The 15,715-nt window shown below is 37.1% G+C and overlaps 1 protein-coding gene across 17 annotated transcripts in view; it reads right to left on the bottom strand.

Moving 5' to 3' along the window:
* ABI3BP (ABI family member 3 binding protein) overlaps positions 1–15,715 on the bottom strand; it is a 136,957-nt gene that overhangs the window by 72,194 nt on the left and 49,048 nt on the right. For 13 of the 17 annotated variants that reach the window (XM_077174416.1, XM_077174422.1, XM_077174428.1 and 10 more), the window contains exons 9-18: positions 14,721–14,816; positions 14,330–14,407; positions 9,282–9,362; positions 7,901–7,975; positions 5,283–5,348; positions 4,712–4,786; positions 3,475–3,543; positions 1,986–2,060; positions 629–688; positions 192–257 (exon numbers count right to left, since the gene is read on the bottom strand). In XM_077174416.1, the coding sequence (XP_077030531.1) occupies positions 192–257; positions 629–688; positions 1,986–2,060; positions 3,475–3,543; positions 4,712–4,786; positions 5,283–5,348; positions 7,901–7,975; positions 9,282–9,362; positions 14,330–14,407; positions 14,721–14,816 (741 nt within the window). The remainder of the gene's footprint in view (positions 1–191; positions 258–628; positions 689–1,985; positions 2,061–3,474; positions 3,544–4,711; positions 4,787–5,282; positions 5,349–7,900; positions 7,976–9,281; positions 9,363–14,329; positions 14,408–14,720; positions 14,817–15,715) is intronic. The other 4 variants (XM_077174431.1, XM_077174432.1, XM_077174426.1 and 1 more) reach the window with 3 other exon arrangements.

Here is a 15,715-nt window from a genome sequence, read left to right as displayed (position 1 = left end):
AAAAAGCGTGGGATCAAACAAGAGAATTGCAGAACTGCTGTGGCCAGTGCTTTGGCAAGCCAAGCTGCACCAACGAGACTCCATCCTGTCCATGGCAGATGACAAAGGATGCCAGGTGGTTTGGGGTGGGAGATGTGATGGGCAGTGAAAGAGATGGCAGACAATGGGGAAAGGAGGCTGTTGCTAGTTACCCATGACAGTTTGTTGAGTTGCCGGGGAGGGAGGAGTGGTGGACTTCGGCCTCGGTCTTCGAGCAGCTAAGATCAAACACAGAAACTGCCTTCAGCTCCTCTCACAGGCTGCTGTCACACAGGTCACATCAAGACAGAGCTACAAAGAAGGGGACGTGGCCCTGCTTGGGCCAGGCTACCATGTCACAGCTTCACTGCCCATGGTGGTGGCACAAAGTTGCCTTTCAACTGGCACTGGCAGCCAAGGCACGAGAGCAAACCTAGAAACAGTTCCCCAGAACATCTGCAGGTAGAATGATTTTTAGTACGGAGCCATAAAGGTCCAGGCACATCACTGAGCCACTCTTTGGGCCAGCAGCACATCTGAACAGGCTCATCACTGCAGAGAAGAGCATGGCCAAAGGAAGCAGTGAAGGAGGCAATTGCTGGCTATTTACCCTTCCTTGTGGTTTCCCGTGGAGCAGACGGGGTCCATTCCAGGTCTGGTCTCTCAGTTGCTACAGACATAGAAATGATCTTGAGATGTGCACTCAGCCTTGCCCCAGCAGCACAAGCAGCACCAGCAGTACAACACCCTAAATGTCTGTCTTTAGGGCCACACCTGCCCTTTCCTGACAGCACCCCGTGACTCAAACCCACAATCAAGAGTCTTGCTGTGGTTGCAACCAACACAATACTCCCTGAGCCTCAGTAGCTAAATGGCTCCACATCAGCAGAAAAATGCCAAAATATCCAATTCATCAAACCACTCCTCACCAAACATTTCCTTGACAGATTCTAACAGTTCTTGCAGAGGTAACATGGCAAGAATCACACCTATGTATTTAGAATTCAAGATCTGATTTCACTTTTCCCTACAATCAATGAAATCATTCTATGGGTCAGAAATTACTGTCCCTGGCTCTAATAAAACACAGTGCAGAGAATTTATCTCTCTGTATTTAAATGCTTGCAAGCAGGTGAAAAAGAAATATTTTCCACAGAATTCTAGCACATCTTACAAGTTACACTTGTACAAATCAACATCTCTTTGTGCACTGAAGAACAAGTCTATTTAATCATGTCATCCCCTCATACCCTGTTATCCTAATTTTGCACAGGGAGAATGCACAACCTAATACATAAACTAGTCTCGAATCTGGACTATGTGTACTCACTACTACTGTGCATATTTACCCATTGCTTTGGGCTTGGTTTCAGGTTTAAGGCAGGCAAGACTTGTGACAGTTTACAAACATGCCCTTGGATGCAGCTGGTGGCAATAAGAAAATAATGCTGAGTGATTCCTCTGGGATATGTTGATATTCCCAGTCTATGGAAATGGAAATCCTTCTGTTCAGTTTTCTTGGACTTGATCCTTTCCTAGCAACACTCAATGACTCACTAACCAAAATGTTTGCACCTGCTTAAGAATTGTAGCTAAATTTTTTTTCTGCCAGTGGAGGAGATTTCCAATGTGCAAAAGGAGCAAATTTGACATGTTAACATTTATTTAATCATTCCTAACAATGATGGGGCCTCTACACACATATAAATATATCTATCTATACAAACAATCTTTCACAAGAAAATCCGGACAAGCTAATTGTTTACCAACATTAAAAAAAAAAATCATCTTATCTTTGCAATATTTCATTCCAAATGTCTCAAATGTTGCAGCAGATGCAACTAGTTTCTGCCTCTCCAGCTTTAAACAGAGCAAGTCAGAATAAACCCTTCATTTAGCAAAGCATTGCTGTGTCTTTTGAGAGGCTGCCTAGATGTGAGGAGAACTACAAAGACAGATATCATTACCAGCTGAGATTGGTGGCATTTCTGGCATGCCAGATGTTGTGACTCTTGAAGAAAGAGGCTTCCTTTCACCTAAATCTGGAAAGATAATCCTGTGTTAAAAGGTTTAATCACCTCAGAGCTACCTGAATAACTCAGGACTTGGCCAACAGGTGTGGTTTTGTTAAAATGGAAGCAGAGGGAAGATTGCTTGCAAGTCAGCTGGGCATTACTCTGTCTCATGGACTGTTGGGCTGGTGTGGAAGTCAGTGTGGGAACCATTTTATTCATACTAATGAGAATTCTTATTACCTAATAATCTTAGTAATAAAACACCTTTGGATCCAGAAAGTAGTTAGGGGGCTTGCCTTTTAATGGAAACATTACACAGAAATATGTGTAAGCTTTTTATTCCCTCTCAAAACTAAGTTCTCTCAGCACAGGAAAAAACTCCCAAAACTAAGAAAGGCAGGTCCACAGCTGGGAATCTTAACAATGAGAAAACCAAACACAACCAACTAAAGGGAACTCTCATCTTTGCCTCTGATCCTTCATCTACAAAGATGATAAGTACAGATGAGAATCTAGTTAACAACACCAGTAAGTGTATGAATTACTATGATGGTGACAACTAAAGCAATGGAAAACTTCCAAAAATAGCAGCAAGGATAAAAAAAAAAGAAAACAAAATTTTGAAACTATATTGATGTCAACTTTTGAATTTTACTCCATGCCATTCTAACAGCTGAAGCTCTGTAGTAATTACAGGCATGGATATTTCCAAATCAGTAGTATCTCTAGCTGCTGTTAAAAAAAAACTAAACAAAACAACCAAACCCGAGAAAGGATGTCATGTAAGTAAATTAAGAAGGCATATCTGGTGGAGAGAAACTTTACTTTCCACTACTCCGCAGAGCATTTATTATTTTTTGTCTATTTATTTAAAAATTAACCTCCTTTTCCATTTCAAATATTATCACTAATTACTTAGCTGAAGATGTCAGCTTGGGCTTCCTCACCTACCTAAGGCTACAGGAAAAATAATCTATTCCCAAAGCTATAACTCAAAGTATAGCTTAGTTGGAAAGGTCTGGCCTTAGTTGTGTTGACTTATTTTAAGATAATACATAGGAAAAAAAATCACAGTAAACTGTATGTGAAAAATTGACAGGATAAAAGAAATAAAAATATCACTAAAAAGCATAGTATTTTACTTGACTGGAGCAGCCTTAGGCCTTGCAAAATTTAAATCTATCCCTGACACACCTCTTTGATCAATACTGCATTATTCTACAAGCTACTTGCAGTCTTGCTGTAAACTTGTGCTCTGCCTGATCACAGGAATGAGGATGGTGGTACAGGAGTTGAAAAAATAAGATGTAGGGCAACACCCACGGCAAGCGATATGCAATGGCTGTCTGAAATCATCAACATGGAAGCAGCAAAGAACTTTTCATCACCAACCAATCAAAAGGGTATGAAAGGCTTCTGAAAGAATATTATTAAAATTTACCAGTGCCTGATATTTCTGAAGATGTAAAAGTCTGGGGAGTAGAAATAACATGAAGAAAGTCATGTGAAGCTGGAAAATAAAAGCAAAAATAATGCTGTATTGTTTTGAAGTGATAAGAAACCTTTTGCAACATCATATTCCTTTAGAAGCTGAAAAAACTTCTGGGTAATACTTAACATATTATGTTCCACAGAAAGGCTGAGTCTGAAATGTACAATAACTGATTAAGTGTGACTTAAAAATGATTTTCAAAAACACGCATTAATGCATAATGCATTTTCTAACCAAATTTTTATCTGACTCACATAAAAAAGTGAAATGCAGAGTTAAAAAGTGAAAATACAAGGCTATTCAAAATAGGAGAACATATTATTAAAAAAAAGTAGCAACCTGTGACTGTATGGATATTTTTTTTTAGGATCAGGAAGGACAATATCCTGGTGCTAAAACTGGAGAAGGAAAAAAGATGACAAAACAGGAGCCTGACAAAATGAAACATAGAAACTGCCTTTTGTCAGACATGTGAACAGCTGACTATTGTAATCAATCTCCCCCTAGGTAATGGATTTCCTTCAATGTTAATTTCTTCCAAAAACATATGCATCAGGCATTATACTATTGGCATGCTAATGAAATGAAATCTTTCCAACTGGCTCTCATCTTATTAATTTTTTTTCCTTATTTTGGAAAATTGTCAGTTGCCCCAGGCAAATAACATCTATAAAATAATAGAAACACATAATAGAAATTTTGTAATGACCAACTAGAAAGCATCTGAATCTTCAGTGATATGTTTTTATAGTGCCAGTTTAGAAATCTGGGCAGAACTATAACTATGTTTATACAGAAAGGCTAAAAGAAGAGTGATAATTTCAAAATATGTTGGAATTTCTTTGGTTTTCATTAATCTCTTAAAACTCAGAATCCTTCAACAAATCAGGATATTCTATTTATGAAACTCGGGTGTGGACAGTATTTAAATCTGATATTTACAGTAAGTCCAATTTACTTTTAAAACTAAGAATTACATGCTGTTGCCAAACATGGAAAACCCCCTGAAGTACTAGTTTAGTATTTCACATAGAATGTCATAAGGAGACCTAATACTTGATGCAGCGCTTTCATATCCACAGTTATTCTTCATTTATGTTAAACTGAACAAACTATTTCATGAGGGGCACTGTCTCCTCCAAAAATTCCCAACTGTCAGGAGGATTAACCTCATGAGAACCATTACCGGGTCGGGTTGGTTGCACTTCCATGGTACTGGATGGTTTGGATCCTGAAGAAACAGTCTGTTTTTCCTCAAGAGCTGAAAAAAGAATCTAAGCTTAAAATGCTGAGAGAGCTGTGACTTGATGGATTAGCATCAAACACTGAGCAAAGGCTGTGCATTTCCAGAAGATGCCAACGCTAAGCTGAGCAAGACGGCAGATGGCCTCAAGTGAGATGTGACACAACGGCTGCGACAAGGGGAGGGGATGGCTGGAAAATACAGGTTTCTAGCCTTGGAATGCAAGTGCTACATGCTTGAAAGAACTCTTACCAGCAAGGAATTCTCTCTTATTAAATTTTCTGGGTAAGAGCTGCAGCTATACACACAGAAATGAGATGACGACGAGATATGACAACACTGTGTTTGGGCAGTTTTTAAGCTGACAACAGATACATTCTTCAGGTGGTTGGTTACACAGACACATGAATGGTGAATAAGCAGCTCTCTGTGAATGTTGGTAGCCAAGATTAAAATTTGCAGATCTATATGACACCAAGATGAAAAAAATTCGTGGAACTAATCTGTTAATTACCCATTTCCATCTCTTTTTTTTCTGTAGAAGGTAGAGATATGGATGCCAAGTCTGGACTCTGAGTAGCTAAGAGCAAACATGAAACAAAATTTTGTCATTCCAAGACAGACTCTTCTGGCAAGTGATACAAAATCTATCTAATTTCAACTGCAACTAACAAGGATTTTTTTGTTTGAATGTCTCTTTGCTCCATTAATTTCTACCCCATTCATATTTAGCATACCCTACCTAATCAAGCTGAACCCTTATTTCTTAAGAGGATTTTACTTACAGCAAGGCAGCTACAACACAACATTTGATATTCACACCACTTGCAGGTCACTAGTCACTACAGCAACATGTATAACTATTCTTAAAGAAATTGTAATGGTAAAAGATAAGAGTAGTACAATGAAATCAGTGAAATAATAGTTGAAGTTAGTAACAACATCTACTAGCTGTTATCTGTGATGAGGATTATTACGAAGACCATCTGGTTTCTTCACTTAGAAGTATGGATAACCTGAAGTGTGCTTTAATGAAAATGGAGCCAAGATGGAATTGGGCACTCTTACCCAAAAGCCATCTTGAACAAGCTTCCACCATGTGCAGGTTTTGCACTGCTGTGCTCCTACTCATCCTACTTCACAGTATGAACTGGTCAGTAAGTATTTTTCTTTCTGTTAAATCCCCCATTCAAATAATTAGGTGTAGTGTTCATTTCCAGTAGAGGAAATATGAATATCCATGCCAAAAAGTGAACAGCTTTTTTTTCACACATTTGATCTGCTTTCCCATTTACTTTCAATCTACCTTATCACATTAACAATTTGGATCCCGGGTTACTATCCTGATATAGTTGGCCTCAGCAGCTGGACTAGATGATCACTGCAGGTCCCTTTCAAACAAAACCATTCTATTCTATATGTCTAGAGAAGAAAACACTGCCAACAAAAGCCATACGATTCACAGCTTTTGGCAAAAGCTTCCATTGATCCATTTACACCCAGAAAGAACTATAAGAGATTTCCCAAAGGCATCAGAACACTGGAGGCGTGTTCACAAAGCTATCTTTTCAGAAACATTTGAATCCAAAAATATACTGACCACACAGGAAGTCTACAAAACAAAGGAGAGATCTCCCTCTAGCACAATCCAGATGGAAAAAAAACCAAAAAATTCTTCAGGGGAGCTAGGGCAGAATACAGGTCACACACAGTTGAATTTCATAAACTAAATTTTGCTTACTTTGCTGGTTTTATGACAGCAGGTGACCAAAGCATGCAGAGGTACAGTGCAGAGACATCTCCTCTGTATAACCATGCCCTGACTCTCACAAAATATCTTTGACTTCAGCAGTGATTTCATGGAGAGCACAGATGCTCCCTTTGACCCAGTGGCTGGGCCTAGCCTCTCATAATGAAATCCCACTTTTGCCGAGTGAAACTATTCAAAGGGAATGGAGGACATGAGAAAAACATCATAATACATACTTGAATGAAACACTTATTTTTCCCTCAAATGCTATTCTTCCACCTTTACCACTGAGGCAAACATAGGATTAGATTATTCTTTTTTTTATAGAAAGAAAAAATATTTTACATCCTTAATATTTTCAGTTTTCCAAATACATTTATATCAAATAGGTTCTTAAATCACTGTGTTTCTCTTTTTCCAGTGCTGCTTCTAATTGGATTTAACCAAATGTCTCTCCCCATCCCCTCAAACGTATCTGGAAAAGAGCTGTCAAGAGAATCTAACCAATTAAGAACAGATTATGAAGATTATTTTCATGTTCTTGAGAATCTACTTCAAATATGGATTTCAAGAACTAAGAGGCATTTCTGGAAATTATTTTAAAATTTTGCAGACTAGATTAAGCAAAAGTAGGCCACCCTAATAAGCCAGCACTATTCTATAATAACTTCTTGACTAATGCTTAATGTCATCGAAATGAATGTGATTCAAGGGCCCTCCAGGTAACCAGTGTAATAGCTGTTAATACTGAAAGCAACAGCAAGCAATAGTTTTGCTAGGATAAGCTATTTTAACACAAACACACAGAAAATACGGGCCTGTTATGAAATCAGAGGTCTTGAGCAAGGGCGACACAGAGTACAATATAGAGGAACAGAGGCATGAGATGGTGAGAGGTGGGAGTAAGGCTGACACTGGACACCTCCTGCCACAAACAGCTCAACAACATCAGTTATAAAAACTGCACACTTGGAACTGGACAAAAATTAGTTTAGGTTAACAACAAGGACACAGAAATCATATCTACCATATACAAATGGTCCCCTATGTGATGAGCTCACATCTGAGATGTCTCCCAGCAGAAGAAAGTAAGAGAGAAGGGAGGAAGAACAAAGCATCCACACAAACATCATGTTCTTCCCAGCACAGGACTCCAGATGCTCATAACTTGCTGAAATATCCCCACTAATCACCAACACAAGCACCAAAGCACCGAGCTTAGAGTCCAGTTGTGCAATGAAGGGATGTACATAGCATCCCAAAAAGGGCACAATATAAGATTGTGTTACTGTTTTAATTACATTACTTCTCTTATGGGAGCAAGCTTTGTGAAGATAATTTTTTCAGTAAAGTTTACTCATATTTACAAAGAAAGTAATTACCAAGTTCTGTCAATGGACTTTTTGGAGCATCAGGGATTCTGTATCCAGAAGGAAGTAGCTGTATTTCGTTAGAAGCTACAATAAGAAAAATAACCAAAATGTCTCTTGATTAAGAATAATACAAGGCACAGCATGGATTTATATTTGGCTTCTGGACCACTCCTGAAAAAATGATAATTAATAAAAAAAAGAAAAAGTAGTTCCAATCTAGAGAAAAAAACCACAGAAATTGTCACTTTAAAAGGTATGTGGAATATGAAGGAAGCCCTTTTTTCCTTAATTGTTAGACAAAGATCTATCAAGCATGAGAATTTGACAATGAACATCTGCCAGTAACTTCAAGCACCTAGTTTAAAATTAATCAATGATCCATCTTGATTAGTTTTCATATTTTAATCTTTGAAACATAGCAAAACCAAGGAAAGTTGAGTATGGTTAAAAAAAGGTCATTAGAAATTAAAATGAAATTAGATTGACTGCTGGTTTCGCTTCAGTAAATTCTGGGAATCTGCTGTCAAATTTAAATGAAAAAAGAAAAAAGTGCAAGTAAGACATTGATGTAAATCCATAAGATTGTGTAAAATGCATTTATTGAGAAGCATTAACAGTTGTCTTCATGGGAAGATCTGCATTTCAGTCCTGCAAGCATTCCTGGTCCTTTCCTTTATCATACATCCTCCTGAATGCAGACTAGCTGTGCTTTAGAAAAATCTAAGTGATGTTTTTAAAAAAATAGAATTAAATACAACCTGAAGTTTAGATTTGTCCTCGCAGTTTTGCATGGCTCAGGGAAGAAAATACAAGCAATAAAATCAACATTAGGGAATTTAGAATTCTGAAAAACAGAACTAAATAAGTGTTACACCAAATCACAAAACTAACCATACAATATTGAGATAAAAAATTTTAAAAATCAGTAGAGCTTCTCTTTCCTTTAAGGCAAATACAGTTATATCCCATCACGTGCTATATAAAATTGTTCTTACTCATTGCTGTTGGTGTTACCTAAAAGAATCTGTAATCAGAAGAAAATCAAGGAAGTAATTATTTAAAATCTATCACTGAGGTAAATTTTACAGATGGAAATTTTATGTTATGTCAAACATGCAGATCACATAGACAGAAAGTATTTATTTCAAAAATCAAATTGAATCACGCAGTGAAATCCGTGAAAACCACAGTTCAGTCAGAGCTAGGCACATCCTGCTTTACAATTCATTCCAGTATTAGTCACTGAAACCACAAAAGAAACCAGAATATTTTAATCAGGACTTCCTTGGGAGCCAACACAAAGAGGATGCAGCAAGTAGTAGAAAAATTCTGCGGAAGGTAAAAAAGTGTTTAATGCAGAAAGAATGTAAAAAGCAGAAAAATTAGTTACCCGGGATGTTTTGAGCTTGCACCAATTTGGGTTTAGGCGTCGATCTAAAAGCTTCAGGTCCGTGTGTTTTCCCAGCCTGAGCTAGAAGAAAGAACCTTAATGTAATTTAAAATCCCCCTGAACTTCTCTTCGTCTACTACCCAAAGGCTCATGCTTTTCTTATCACCATTTCACATCACATGATTAGAATGATTTCTACAGCAGCTCAACTCCACCATGATTAATATTTACTTTTGTTTTCACATGTGAAATCTATATGATGTTTTGGATTTATTTTGCTGCAGTTTTATATTAACAAAAGAAAACAGAAGTCATGAACAGCAAAGTTAAGGTCACACTGTACTTCTGTTACAGCCTCTTAAATTCATTACAATAGATTATAAACAAAATCCATTACATTACAAAGCAATTTGCACAAAATATTTACAAATATTTTCCCTGTTATTCAGAATGGTTTTTAATCCTTTTAATATAAAAATTTTCAGGAACGTAAGAAATACTCACCTGTAATATCTCAGAATTATTACTAATCTCAGAAAATTACTAATTTTCTAGTAATTATAGAATTTGTTATAGAATAGGTTTTGATTTCCATTCATTCTTCTAATTGTACATTTTTAGAGTAATACACAGGCAGTTTATTAAACAGCAATTAAATGTACCTAAACTGAATTGCTGGCCATATTTTAATAAACCACTGCATAACTGTACTCTGCAAGCTGTTTCATATAACAATTGATGCCAATAGTAAGTCAGTGAAGGTCAATTCTTTCCTCTGCATCTTGCTGGAGATCCCAGAGGTGTTTAATCAGTCATGCAGTACCCAGAATTGGTCATCTAAAACTGTAAAATGACAATGGCTATGGAGCACAGAATGGTAAGTTCTCAGCCTTGAATGCCACAAGCACATTAATGCCCTCCACAGAGCAAATTGCACAGTATTTAGTGCATGTAGCTACTTGGAAGAGATCTTTAATATTGATGGTTGGCATTAATATAGCACTAAGTTTTAGTATTAATTTAATAAAAGATCGCTTTCTTTTTGAGACACATTAGAAGACATTTTGGTTTTTCCTGCATGCTCTCCAAGCTTTTTCCACAATCTATTTAACACACTTCAAGCAAGAGCTGATCATGGATGTTTATAAGCTTCTTACTTCATTTAGTGAAAAAAAAAAGTGCTGGTTCCCACATTCTAAATAGGGGGATTCAGATGCTATTACAGTTACACTATTTTCTAGTTTGGAGAATGTGTCACACAGTCTGGAGTCTTTACAGATGCTGCTTGTTATGGATCAATTCATCTTCCAAGTCAGTCACTGTGCTGTCTCTGCCATCAGTGCAAGGAGCAGTTCATTGTCCAGAGAAGGAAGAGAAATTTCTCTCTATGAAACTTCATTCTTAATACTGAAGCAACAACTAACTACCTGTACCTCAGGAGCAGTACAAAATCTAACATTTCTTGTTGGTGAGGTGCAATAATGAAAAGAAACTCAAACACAAGCAAATACAGAACTCATGATGTCAGAGGGTTTACACTCAAGTGAAATGTGTCTTTGCTGAGCAAGCTGAACAGGATAAAACATCCCTAGAATTAGAACAAAAGAAACCAAGCTCTCAGTTTTGCACCAAACATTGTAGGGATGACATGAAAATAAGACAGATATTTTTGTTAAAAAGAAGATACAGGAAGAAGAAAGTTTAGGCCATGAAAGCTAAATTAGAGAAAAGAGAAATGCCTCTGATTATTCCAGGGCAGCAGGTAAGCTAGGCCTATTGTAGTGGTTCAAGGCTGTCTGCAAAGCAAAGCATTAACACAGCCAAGTTATTTTATCATCACAGCCTGGAATACAGCAAGAATGCACCTAGGCAATGTTTCTTAAACTGTTTCCTCTGATTTCTCTTGATTCTCTTTTCATCTTCATGATGATGAAAGACATTATGATGAAAACATTAATCTCACTCCTGATATACCCTGTGAGCACAAGGGGAACTCTTCAGGGGGCAGAATGAGGACAGGAGGAACAGAACTTGGGAGACATGGCAACAAAGGAGTTATTTCAACTGAACATTAACCCTGGTTGATGGATTCACAGGTGGCACTTCTCATTTCAAGTCTATTCCATATTTCAAAAATCTAATTCACTAAATCTGTAGTATGACCTCCCACATAAATAACTAGCTCTCTTTTTTTGCTTTTCTTTTATTTTTTTTACAGAGAAACTAGTTCTTTCATGTCCCAGACTAATGTGCTCATGTTTCTAAGGGTTGGTGAGCTCCAATTTCCCTGTAAAGTTATTAGAAAGACACATTTAGCAGAGAAAAAAAGTTGCAGCAGTAGTTTGAGGTATATTAGACAACAATTCAAAGATTGAGGAAAACACAAGAGATTTGAGCTGTTATGTTAAGAATAAATTAGTCCTGAGTGGAAAATATTGTAACAAGCCTGGCAAAAACAAAGAATGAAAGAGCTTACTAACAAGTCTTTCCATGGAAATGCATGCCAAGGGAGGGGAGGATTGAAATTAAGAAAATGATGGGATTCCTGGTAGACAAATACATGAAAAAAAGTTACTAAACTGTGTCACATCACAGAACACACCCTTTGATGAAGAGCCAGTGGAATACAAGAGCAGCCCAGCTCACAGAGCCTTTCAGATGGACTGCTTGCTGAAATACTTGGAGCTCCCTTCCCTTCTAGTATGGCTGATGACACAACAGCTGCTACAGCACAGAGCTCCTGCTAAATCACTGTGCTCTTGCCAGTCTGGCACCAGTCCTTAAACCTGCCACAGCAAATAATTATTATGCCTTACTCAAAGAATCCAGTATGATTTTTCAAATAGCAATGTCTGATTTAAATATAATGAAGTAGATCCTATTGCTAAACTCAATTAATTATGTCTATATACTAAACTGTTTAAATGCAACCCTTGAAAAGGGTTTGAGGGTTGGTGCTCAGATCTCTCACCTAAGTTACTCATAAAAGAATACTTCAGCATTTTAGCCAGACAAGTTCTTTTTCCATGTTCCATGGCACGACTTGAAGAACATTTTTCTTTTAAAGGATTAATTTGCACTTCCCTGTTTCCTGGCTTCTTTTTTTTTTTTTTTCTCTTTAACTGAAATAACCACAATGGAGTGTGACATACTCTTACTTTAACATGAGGCACTGGTGCTGAAAGGAATGGTCACCACAGGGAAAAAAGGCACGGAAGCAAAACCACAAAGGAAGCTTGAAATGGAAGATGAAAATTCCAAATATATCCATAAGTAACTATTGGTGTGAGAGCAATAAGAATGTGTTTAGTTGTAACAAATTGTTACTAAATTGTTACAAGAAAAGAGAGTACTTGCCAATCATTACGAGAGTAATGAAAACTTCTCCAACTTCATAAACATACAATTCTGTGCCATGTCAAGACATGGCATTGTTTATGGTTAGAAATTCTACGTGTTGGTACAGAAATATAATTACAGAACACAAAGGAAAGGAAATGGAATGAACCCAGCTGCCACATTTCACATTCCTTAGCTGACTGACCAATACATTCCATCAACAAGGAATGACACATTTTGATTAGAGGAATTCAAACTTGAGGGCTGAGATTTGAGGACATGGATTCTGATGGAGAACCAACCATACAAATGTATTCAGTTCTCACTTTCACAAAAAATGGCAAAGTTCTAGAAAACACACTTCCAGATTGCCAGTTCTTGAACAGCAGTTACTTAAACAAGGTAAATAATCTAGTAACATAGTAAAAAAATTTAATTCCAAAAGAGACATTGCACTGTAAGAGAAAACAAAGCAATCAAGCAACCTAAAAAGACTCTTTACAGCTTTCTGAAAAGGATCCACACATTTTCAATGCGTCCTTTGATAATAAATTCTTGTGAAGAGGCATTGCTTTCTCCCCTCTTAATATTTAGGATGAACAGTAAAGAGCCATCCCTATGAAGGTTTTACAGACAGGAAGGAACGGTTTAAAGTAGAATTTGGAAAATATATTTATCTACTGAGTAGAAAACAAAGTTCTAGCATTTTCATAGAAGAAAAAAAGATGGATTAGTTAGTCTGAAAGATTGTTGTAAATGATTACATGACATTGCTGCATTTCTTTACACCTTTTCAATTCCCTATGTATTTTTGGAAGGGTTTTTTATTCTGCTTTGTTTTTTTTTAAGTCTAAGGTGCTATGATGAAGTTAAGCATAGCATTTTTTTATATACTTAATGAATAAAATAAACACCATCATATTTAAGGGTAGTATCTGTCTGACTAGTGTGATGTCAAAGAAACCACATGCTACACTACTCCATCCAGCCAGGAAAGGCCTGACAGACAGAAGAGACTAATGCCAGCAAGATCCATAATATGTCTAAACCAAACCAAAGCAAACCTCTGGTTATTGTTTCCTCAAATTCCTTTTTAGTTTTAAAATCTTGCCACTGTTCAAGCATCCATTCTTCCTTTCAGCAAAGCAGTTGGCAGAAGGCAGCTATTGTCTCCCGTGACAGCAGAACCAAGACTTTCAACCCAGTTATAGGATTAGGGCCAGACTATAGAAAATGAAGATAGGCATATGCCTTCTTAAGCAATTCTGAAATGTGGGTCAATAAAGTGGACGATAAGTTGATCTTCATCATTCGACTCTGAGCAATTCAGCTCTTTCCAGTCCTTTCCACCCCTGCCTCCAGACTGAAAATGTTCAAACATATGACTGTACTTCTCATACAAATTCATAAAGTAGTCTGTGTTACACAAAAAAACCCTCACTTAACCATTTTTCAAATTTCAAGGCATGCCGCAAAGTATGATTCTAATTCTAAGTAGTTTTAGAAACCTAATAATTATATCACCTGAAACTTTTGTCCAAAATTAGATTCGGATTTTTATCCACATTACCACTCCTTGCTAATTCAGCCACTATCCTCCTGTTTTCCAGCTCCTATTTTAACTGTAGAGCACAAAGATGGGTTTCATTTTAGTTTATGTATTTGGCAAAGATATTCCACAGAGTTTCTAAAAACAGAATTTTCATTACCTGGAAGGGACTGTGGGGAGATTTCTTGAACTTCTGGTGTTTTGGATTCAGCAGGCCATACTCCAGTTTCATTCTTAGCTAAAAGAACAGACATTAGAGAGTAATTACAAAGATGTATCTGCTCTCTTTTACCACAGATTTATTTCTGTCCCACTTTAGTTTGACTAAGTAAGCCAACATGGACAGCTGAGTACCTTTAGGACCCAATGAATTTCCACTGCACAATCACTGCAAGCTATGTTAAACACATGTGTTTTTGGTTTTGTTTTGTTCATTAAAATATATTTTAAAAATAAAAATTTACAGCAAGGATTTAATGACTTATGAATCATTATTTTCATAGTGCAAAATGGTTTTCAGCATTTCTCATTTGTTTAGCATTTCTGCTTACCCAGTTTTTTCCTGGATGCTTGAGGTATGTCATCTATTGTCAGGAGAGGAGGAAGTTTCTGCTGACTTTCATTGAGACCTGGAACAATTAGGTGCACTACAGAGAAAGACGTATGCCATTAATTCCAGAAGACATGAAAGCACACAGTCTGCTCTCTGAGATGAGTAACTACTACTAAACCACTGGGAGCTCACTCTGAATATCTGGAAAATTAATTTGTTCTATCCCCATTTGGTGCTATTTGCCCTTTATGCCTCTCCTTCTATCACCACCATCTCATGATTTATCAGAGGTGGAAAGCATTTGACACTGGAACACACAACTCTGGAATACTGCAGCATCACAGATACTGGGACAGATTCTGTCTGGTGGGCCAAGTGGGCTCAACACCAGACTGGGTTTGTATGTATGTGTTTGACTCACATCAATATGCTGAAACTCACACAAAGAAAGCTTCAGCCAAAGTTATGCAGTCATAGAAAATATATAAAGGGATAAACAATAAATCCAGGAATAAATTGGTCACAGGGTACATGGTGCAGTGAGCCTTCATGCAAATTTCAGGCAGACCAGGAGTTCACCACCCTGTATAACAGACTTTCCCCTGGTTTAATGTTCTAAGCCAATATTGCATATTCTTATAGGTGAAACAAGAACAAAAAGCATGAAACTGAATGGCTTGGAGGGAAATAGTAATGTCCTGAGATCTAACATCAATTTCTAATTGCAAGATTTCTGTAGTTTAATATGTCAGGTTTGTGACTGTAGATGTGATGTTACTGTGCTACCTTAAAAGCCCAGTAAGAACAATCCCTCATCTCAACAAGATCTTTGCCATAGAACTTCATTTGAAGTATGAAAGAACTCCTTGACTTAAACAGTCACAATTTCTTCTTTTAAATACAATGACAATGAAATGATTCTACTTCAATTAAGTAACAACATTCTTGAACCATCTGTACCGCCATAAAATGTAACAAATATTGTCTGCACCA

The sequence above is a fragment of the Agelaius phoeniceus genome, chromosome 2, assembly GCF_051311805.1.
Source record: "Agelaius phoeniceus isolate bAgePho1 chromosome 2, bAgePho1.hap1, whole genome shotgun sequence".
Lineage (NCBI taxonomy): Eukaryota > Metazoa > Chordata > Aves > Passeriformes > Icteridae > Agelaius > Agelaius phoeniceus.
This window is presented reverse-complemented; position numbering and strand designations above follow the sequence as displayed.